Raw genomic sequence first — 9420 nt, 5'->3', positions numbered from 1 at the left:
CAGCCCGCACTAGTCACGTCATTAGCCTCGCACTCTGGGTGCGATGGGTGTTCTGTGGCTTTTTTAGCGTTTCACCTTTAAATGAGCGTGTTTGATCTCTTCCGCGGGTTTTTCGGGCTGCCCGGAGGCCGCTATCGCGGTGATGGCCGAAGGTGAGTCCTCCTCTGTCTGTCCGGTTGTCAGAAGTCCTTCAGCTGAAGCTGCGCTGATGAAACTCAGAAGAGAAAGTTCTAGCTCTGTTGTTAGCATTAGCTAGCTAGCGTAGCTACACTCACATATGGCTGTGAAGCAGGGTGTCTGTTAGGCAGGTTCGCTAATTGATAGTGATGGTAAATAAACAACATGAGCGAACTGCCCTAGTTGCCATAGTTACCCTAGTTGCCTCACCACCTTTTGTACTCCCTTTTTTATAAACTTCCACTTGCTAGCTACAAGTAGCAGCCAGCTTCCAGTTCATACGTTTGCGAATATTATAGTGATCCAGCTGTTTCTAGCCATGACGGTCCATTTTAGCTGAGCTGTCATTTACAGGGAGCCCTTCTTTGATGGAATGACGCAAGAAGAGGATGATGAAGAAGAGGACGAGGACGCTGGACTCCGTTATGATGACTGGGGCCGCTCAGATGAAGAGCTGCTAGACGAGCCGTTCAGGTTCGGTTTCAGTTTCGGACCCAGCGGGCTGCGCATCCACGAGCCGCCGATGTTCGGGCAGATGTTCAGGGAGATGGAAGAGATCTTCGACAGTCTGGGCCGCTTTGGTCAAGGTGCGTTACTGTTACTTGCCAGTCCCGTCGTGTTTCAGGTGTTCGTATATGTTAAAGGCCATTACACTAATTTTGACCCAATGACGTCATCGACAGTTATGATATGAACGTGTAAAAATGACCAATTTTACGTTTTTATAAAACGTACACCATTTGGGTACAAAGACAGGACAACAAAGTTAGGGGTCAAATTTGACCCTGCAGTTCCAAACGGAAATCAAGGAAACAGCAAATTAGGAAAACACTTTACAAATAAAGTTTTAAACATTTTGTAAGTTGTTTACACACATAGTTAATGCCTCTGTGTGTGTGTGTGTGTGTGTGTGTGTAGTGTTTCACTTTCACATGAAGGCACAGCAACAGGATATTTCAGGAAAGTATAAGCCAGACCTGTCTGGGTAGTTCAGTACAGACAGACGGGGCAGAGCCCATGTTTTTCTCTGCATATTTCAGTTTGCTGCCACCGTGTTGCTAAAATGCAGGTTCACAGTCTACAAAATCCATGAAATTATTGATCATGATGATGGCCACAGTTTACAAGATGATAGTAAAACAGGAGAAGAGGACACTGTTGAAATCAGTTCAGAGCACAAGAAAACTGCTGTGCAGAAAGAAGACGTTCATGTCAAATATTGCCCAAATAGCATGATCCTCACTTCTTCTAGGGATGTTTTCTCTCCTTTGCCGTAGTAAGAACCTCTACTCTTCTGGGAAGGCTTTACACTAGATGTTGGAACATTGTTGTGAGGATTTGATTGCCTTCAGCCACAAGAGCATTAGTAAGATCAGGTACTGATTGTTGGATCATTAGTTCTGCAACACAAACAGCACTCCAGCTCATCCCAAAGGTATTGGATTGAGGTGCATCACTCCAAAGATCAGTTCCACTGCTCTACAGCTGGGGGTCTTTAAACCTTTCTAGCTGATGTTTGACTCTGGGCATGGACACCTGGCTGCTCCAGAGTGTCCTATTCAGTTAGCAGTGCTTTCAGTAGAGCTTATGTAAGTCGTTTTGTTCTGTTCTTCAGGTTTCCCCAGTATTGAAGCTCCACCCCAGGAAGGAGCAGAAGAGAGCAGGAGAAGAGGAGGACAAAGTGGGAACTCTCTTAGAGACTTCATGTTGAAGAACCCAGATTATTCCCCCCATAGTCCCCCCTCTATAGCACCAAGAGATGAAAATTCGTCACCAAGCATCCCAAGGAGTCCTTTCCACCACTGGTCTCCCTTTTCCAGGGTAAGTGAAAAACGACCATTAGAAGTAGGATTTAAACTGTTTTGTTTGACTTGATTACCATTAAAGATCAGTAGTGTTCTGTAAAACTCCTTTAGATTCTGTTGGAATACCATCTAATGCATCTAGAATTAGGGCTGGCCAATATGGCCAAAAATGTTATCACGATAAATTTCATATCAGTCAGTATCAATGCATATCACATTAAATGTCAAATCTTATACCCCCCTCATGTCCAAAACTTGGCAGTGTGCCCTCTTCTGGTGACAGCAGTGTATTGTCACTTTCTTTGCAGTAGAAAATGTCAACAGGACTGTTGCTAGAACACAGAAATGTCAGAAAGATCTATTATATTGAACATTTATCAGACATTTCTTGTATTTCTATCAAGGAAAGTTATATTGCAATAATTATTGTTAGCGTTTTATAGCCCAGCCCTATCTACAATCAGTCGTAGGTCATCTGTTAAACCATTTGCATTGATGTCAGCCCATAAGATAAATACAAAATGGCAGTACAAACCACAAGACCACCTGGATCCAGTAGAAACATTTTTTTGGTTTCTACATTTTTTCAGCAAGGTGAGAAAATGGCAGGCTAGGTCTATCTAATACAATGGCAACTCTTAAACTTTATTATTTCAGTTTAAGGACATTTGGACAGATGGACCAAGACAGAGAGATGAAGAAAAGAAAGAGGACGGAGGTGTGTGAATTTGTTTTCCTGAATGTGGTTTGTAATAGATATTATGGCTAATTTGTACTTCTGCTCCTGCATATCTGCAAGTACACTATATTGCCAAAAGTATTCGCTCTTCTGCCTTCACATGCATATGAACTTGAGTGACTTCCCATTCTTAATCCATAGTGTTTAATATGATGTTGGCCCACCCTTTGCAGCTATAACAGCATCAACTCTTCTGGCAAGGCTTTCCACAAGGGTTAGGAGTGTGTTTATGGGAATTTTTGACCATTCTTCCATAAGCGCATTTGTGAGGTCAAACACTGATGTTGGATGAGAAGGCCTGGCTCGGAGTGTCTGCTCTAATTCATCCCAGAGGTGTTGTAAAGTTCTTCTACACCAAACTCGCTCATCCATGTTTTTATGAACCTTGCTTTGTGCACTGGTGTGCAGTCATGTGTGCAGGAAGGGGCCGTCCCCAAACTGTTCCCACAAAGTTGGGAGCATAAAATTGTCCAAAATCTCTTGGTGCTGAAGCATTAAGAGTTCCTTTCACTAGAACTAAGGGGCCAAACCCAACTCCTGATAAACAACCCCACACCATAATCCCCCCTCCACCAAACTTTACACTTGGTACAGTGCTGTCAGACAAGTACCGTTCTCCTGGCAACCGCTAAACCCAGACTTGTCCATCGGATTGCCAGATGGAGAAGCGTGATTAATCGCTCCAGAGAGCACGTCTCCACTGCTCTAGAGTCCAGTGGTGGCGCTTTACACCACTGCATTCAACGCTCTGCATTGCGCTTGGTGATGTAAGGCTTGGATGCAGCTGCTTGGCCATGGAAACCCATTCCATGAAGCTCTCTACACTGTTCATGAGCTAATCTGAAGGCCACAGAAGCAGTCTGCAGGCCTAGGTGCTTGGTCTTATACACCTGTGGCCATGGAAGTGATTGGAACACCTTAATTCAATGATTTGAATGGTGAGTGAATACTTTTGGAAATATAGTGTATGTGTTGTCATGCACTGTTGGGATAGGGGTCTTCCAGCTGCCAACATACTTGATTGTAACAGGAACATCTTTAATTCTTATTTTTGTTATTTGTTTCATTTTTGCATAAAATGTAACATTTTGCTTGTGAATTAAACTTATTTGAAATATGCTGAAGTATTGGGGGGAAAAAAAACACTGTTAAATAATTACTCAATAGCAACATAAAATGCTGACCTGCCTTTGAACAGCAGTGAGCAGAGCAGGAGAGGAAACAGCATTTGTCACCTTAAAAATAAAAATAAAACTACTTTTTGGTGACCTCTGGTCGGGGGAGAGATGAAGATTTTCAAGCCACTCAAAACTGCTTTAATACCTCAGCATGCGATAAACTCATCCATGTCAGAGAACCTGTCAGCCTTCACTGTAGAGCTCCACAGTTTTGCATGATGCTTACCCATAATTCCATTCTCTGCAGCTCAAGGCAATTATTGATATGTGCATCTTTGCAGAAGTATAAATCAGCATGTGTTCTTCAGCTTTTGTCCTCTTTGATCCTGTTGGTTTTGCTGCTTCTTCTGGCTGACTTGGCTTTTCCTTCCTGACTCTTCCTCCAGATCTGGATTCACAGGTGTCCTCAGGTGGATTAGAACAGATCTTAACTCCAGCTCCAACACAGCCCGAAACAAAATCATTCTTTCAGTCCGTCACAGTTACCAAAGTAGTAAAACCAGATGGGGTGAGTAATCCTGTAGCTTTTCTTAATTACAAGACTTATGAGACGTACTTCAGAAATTAAGTTGTGTTAAAATGCCTGTCTGTCTATGATTTGTGTAGACTGTAGAAGAGAGACGTACAGTTAGGGATGGCCAGGGGAATGAGAAGACTACAGTGACACGCTCAGGACCAGGTGTCCAGGAGGGTCCACAGGATCAGTCTGGGCCACTCATGCCAGGCAAGTTTTCCCACTCTGATAATCTGAATTGGCAGTCTCTTTTGTCCATTATTTGCTTTGTTAGCATTATTCTCGATAAGGAGTGATCAATGAAGTGGTTTATAACTCTTGTCCTAAAGTAGCGGAACCCTGAACAATTTAATATTTAACTGCTGTACTGCCCTTATTACAAGTCAGGAAGAGTTGATTAGTCAGAGCAGGGAAAACTATGCAGTGCAGTAAGGATTTGGCGATATGATAATCATAAGGGGTACAGTGATATTTCAAAAATGATATTTAATAGTAATAAAAAAGATTTTTTTCTTTTCCACGTATGTCTAGTAAAAAGTAAATGGCGTGATTTGCCTAAAAACTTTCACAACCAGTGATGGAAACGCCTCTAACTGATGGCTCACAGTTGCAGTTGTTCTTTGCTGTAAAGCCAAATGGTTTCTGCAGTTGTGTTAAACCAATTTATGTTTTCTTTTTCCATCTGATGTGTTGCTAAATCAAGACTAGGAAAAACTATGCAGGACACTATCCCATGGAACACACATGACTCCAAGCAGTTGCCTGAACTGTGACTGAGAAATGAGCCTTTTATGTGAGCGAGATAGTTTGTGATGTTCACGGCATTACATCTTTAGTTATTTAAGAATTTTCTTTGAAGCATTTAGTAGTTTTAAGCGAAATGTCCTTGCGAGTTTGCTGACTTCTGGGATTTGTTTTCGGGGGCTGCCCAGTTTATAAAAAAAATAAATAAATAAAAATAATTAAAAAAATCACTCACCCCTACAAGTTGCACTAAAACAGTGGATTGTGGTTGTCAATTTTGCATCACAGTCACACGGCTTATCTAATGTTGACTTAACAGGCTACAAATCCAAACCCCATGGAAAAAGTTTAATTTCGCAAAAGTTTAATTCTGCAAAGCCCATCACTCAACTTCTTTCTCTCAGATGTGAGTAATTGTTGTACAGAACCGTCAGTTCTTCGCTTAGCCAGAATCTGACCTGTTCTGTGGTGAACAGACCTCTTATTATATTAGGGAAGCTAATGCTAACCAGCCATCTCCTAGTTAGCAGCACCGTTAAACATTTATCAGTTATCTGTTAAATGTTTTGACATAAACATCACAAAAAGTGGTTACCTTCCAAGTGTAGATACTCAAGGATCAGGGTGGAGGACCACTACCATATAGAAGTTTGTGTAGAAACTTGCACAAAGTGAAGGAGTTAGGCAAGTAGAAGAGCTTTGTATAGTAATTGTGTTCAATCCTCTATGCTGACCTCTTCTTCTTTGAAACGGAGTAGTTAGTGATCCCTTATCTTACTCATGCCATTTTTAAATCATCTTCACAGGTGGCTCTCAGCATTTCTCAGACTTGCATGATGAGTTTTCAATGTTCTCGAAGTTCTTTGGCAGCTTCAAACGCTGAATGGAGGAAGACTAGCTTTTTCAGCTGTTCTCAGTATGCCACAGACTGCTCTGTTGTGTATATTTCATCACTATGTCCATGAACTTACCTTTCAACAGACCTACACTGTAATAGTTACTCTTTGCAGAGTTTATAAGTTATTTTTAACAGCCTTTTTGGCTTCGATCTGTACATAGACTGCATTCTGAGAATAGAAATAAAAGATAATATTCAAATGTTTTTCTTGTCTTGTTTCCATAATATTTGAACCTTGAAGGTTTGGTGTGATAGGATGAAGAATACCAGAATAATGGACAAAAGACAATAATAAATAATGAGGCTGATGCCACAAAAGAAAATGCACACAGTGACCTCAGTTGGTTTCCGTCGGGTATTTTGTCTTTTATGCTGGGTCTGACAACTTGTAGTACTTCTCATGTTCCCTTCCCACTTTTTTTATGGCACTGTAATTTTTTTTGGTGCTAATGTTTCAGAAATGCTTTTGTGGTTATTCTGATCACAGAAGCTACGTAATATCAAAGTGAAGGAGCTCCTGGTTCTTACGTGGTTAAAAACATATAAACTCCCTCAACTCCACCCTACACTTTCCATTTATACCAAGGGGCAGCCCTGAACATGGTACACAAAAGAACTGTTAGAAAATATCTTGAGAAAAACAAAGATGTGGTGAGTGTCTGTCGAGCTGCCGTATTTGGTTTTGTTTAACAAGATAAAAAAGAAAACTTTACATGATCAACCAGTTGAATGAATTCTGTAAAAACACAGGCACATTTTCAACCAATTAAACGCACTAGCAGACAAGTTAGGGTTAATTAGTTGGTCGATGGTGGGGAAAAAAGGTTTTTAGCATTATTTTTGTGTTAATTGATTTACATGGGAGAGAGATGGATGACTGGATATTTTCAAAGCATTATTATAGACTGAAACCTGCTCTTTGAGAATATCATGGTGTACCTGCAGTTTTGTTGTCCTCCATAAGCATCTGATTTACAACAATTTCTCTTATGCTGGTGCATTCATGCAAGGATTTTTAATAGTGCGTGAGCTTTTCTTCCTTTTCATTGGAGCGAAAAAGGTCGAGGCTTTCCCATAATCTAGCACTTAGATCGGAGACTAGATCATAACAGTATTACAGGATGGAGTCGTCTGTGTAATCGCTGAACTGTTATAGAGAGGTTTAAAATTCTCAACTGTTTCCGAGTCAATCTGAGTTTTTTTTTTTAAGTAACTTTCAGGTACTTTCCTCTTCTTTAGTTCTACATTGATTTGAAAGAAATTACAGAAGTGGTCTGATATGAAAACATCCGAGATTTGCGACACCTTTGTGTTTAAACCTTTACTGATGACCAGATCCAAGATGTGACCTTGTGAGCTTGTGCATAGAGCTGCCCACGTGCTGCTTCAAATCAAATGTCTCTAGAAGTCTAATGAATTCTAATGAATTTCTATCTGAAGGACTGTCAGTATGTAAGTTAAAGTCCCCAGAAGGATCAGAAGGATCTCATCGTAGTTTGTGGTCACTACTGATAATAATTCCGCAACTTCTGACATAAATTTACTGTTTTGCTTTGGAGGTCTGAATATTACAATTAACACAGGTGTATCATTAAAAGTCACTGTTATAAATGCAGGCCACTCCTCCTCCTCATCTGCCCTGTCTTACTGTATGTATAAATCTGTACTTTTCAGGAGCAGCTTCAAGTAGACTTGGGCCCAATCCCATTTCACCCCTTGCCCCTTAACACTTAGCCCTACCCCTCCGCTTTGCGCGTTCATGTTTAGGGTAGGGTTGTCCCGGCTGTTGTTGAGATGGAGGGGTAGGGTGAAGTGTTAGGCACTTCAAACAGAGGGTTATGAGAAAATTCCTAGAATGCCCTGCGTATCATCGCCATGATGGCTGCACAAGCGACCAAAGAGACACACAAATGTGAGTATTTCTCTGTTAGAAAGCCGCTGTATTGTAAGAACCATTGTAATAGTGGTTTATGGTCACTTATAAAAATCACCAGTAATACGCTGATGTGTCGGTCGCTACCAGGCGAAATTTCCCGTTCCACCTTAAATGGTGCAGCAGTTACGTTCTGGTACCCGAGATTGCTGCACCATTTAAGGTGGAACGGGAAATCGATCATGAAGCTGGCGATTAGAAAGCTAAGTTCAGCTTCATATCACTGAAGATTTCTCGGTGGCGATAATAAATAATAGCCCCCCTCTTTGAAGGCGTATGATGCCCTAAATGTACTTAAGCAGTGAGGAGATGAACTTTCCCCTCTGCTGTCACTGCAGGCCGGCAGGGTCACCTACAGAGCAGTGCTAGTAGCTGTTAATGAAGTGATGTAGTTTTTTTTTTCTTTGTGCACTTTTTTTTATTCAGTGACTTGTTTGATGCGTGAAACTAAAGTTGTGAATGAATCGCGAGCGCCCTGCTTTTCAGTCTCCTTCAGATAAACAGCAAATGTCAGTGTGATATACCATTATTGCTATAGTCTGGAGACAAAGCAGGAAAACACGTCCTGGTTATTTTCCCAGGCTATTTTAAACACGATTCACCTGTCCTGTCACGTGACACACAAGTGAGAACCTGGTAAAAGTCGCTGACAACAACTGATGACCTATCTGGTTCTTGAAGGGTTGTCCCATTTCATAGGGGGCAGATTTCAACCACTACCCCTTGTAACTCAGTTTTAAGGGAGAGGATTACACTTGAAAAACAAGGGGTAAGGGTAAAAATTAGAAATGGGATTGGGCCTTGCTGTGCCATCATCACTAAGCCATGTTTCTGACAGAAATATAGAATCTAGCTTATTCTCCTTAATAAGATCTCGAATCAGCAGGGTTTTGTTATGTGATGACCTGATATTGAGTAGAGCAAGGTTTAATCTTCTGCTGGTTACACTGTGTTTGGGGGGACTAATCTTTTTAAGGTCTATGCAAATTAATTTGCCAGGGTTTTGACCGCGCACGTTTTTCTTAGAAGTTTTAATTACACAGGGTTTGACAGACGTAGTCTGAAATACCCCTTGAGGACTTCGCTCTGACAGGACGAGATGTCATTCACCCCTGCGTGCTTGCTCAGAGCCACGGGAAACCGCTTGGAAATACCCAAGATCCGGGCACCTGGAAAACAGACAGCCGAATTACTTCCAGAGCAAGTTTTGTTTTGTACGTCTGAATATAAGAAAACGTGTATTTAACTGTATATAAATGTCCCAACTCATCTCAAGAACACTGTCTCGTGTTATCTAGTTGACAGTTAGTTAACTAGCGTGCTCACCAATGGCACAAGGACCTTTAGGACATTATAGTAACTTGGAATGTTTCTGTACCTGAAAAAATTACTCTGTAATTCTGTAATTTGGGTAACGAGGTTATTCTTTCAA

General features: G+C 41.3%; 1 protein-coding gene across 1 annotated transcript; it reads left to right on the top strand.

Annotated features, from left to right (window-relative positions):
• Positions 1–6259, top strand: hax1 (HCLS1 associated protein X-1). The gene is made up of 7 exons (XM_017708546.2): positions 1–152; positions 532–764; positions 1793–1998; positions 2640–2700; positions 4286–4407; positions 4506–4623; positions 5964–6259. The coding sequence occupies exons 1-7, from the start codon at positions 82–84 to the stop codon at positions 6038–6040; spliced, it is 888 nt and encodes a 295-aa protein (XP_017564035.1). The 5' UTR covers positions 1–81; the 3' UTR covers positions 6041–6259.
• Positions 6260–9420: the final 3161 nt, after the last annotated feature.

The sequence above is a fragment of the Pygocentrus nattereri genome, chromosome 1 (genome assembly GCF_015220715.1).
Source record: "Pygocentrus nattereri isolate fPygNat1 chromosome 1, fPygNat1.pri, whole genome shotgun sequence".
NCBI classification, from domain to species: domain Eukaryota; kingdom Metazoa; phylum Chordata; class Actinopteri; order Characiformes; family Serrasalmidae; genus Pygocentrus; species Pygocentrus nattereri.
The sequence above is the reverse complement of the archived record's forward strand: the minus strand, read 5'-3'. Positions and strand labels throughout refer to the sequence as shown.

Bases quoted from the DNA above. Each gene is read 5' to 3' on its own strand.
- hax1 (XM_017708546.2), top strand. From the start codon at position 82: ATGAGCGTGTTTGATCTCTTCCGCGGGTTTTTCGGGCTGCCCGGAGGC. The intron at 2,701-4,285 runs GTGTGTGAATTT...CTCTTCCTCCAG, and splicing joins AGAAAAGAAAGAGGACGGAG to ATCTGGATTCACAGGTGTCC. The intron at 4,624-5,963 runs GCAAGTTTTCCC...TCATCTTCACAG, and splicing joins GTCTGGGCCACTCATGCCAG to GTGGCTCTCAGCATTTCTCA.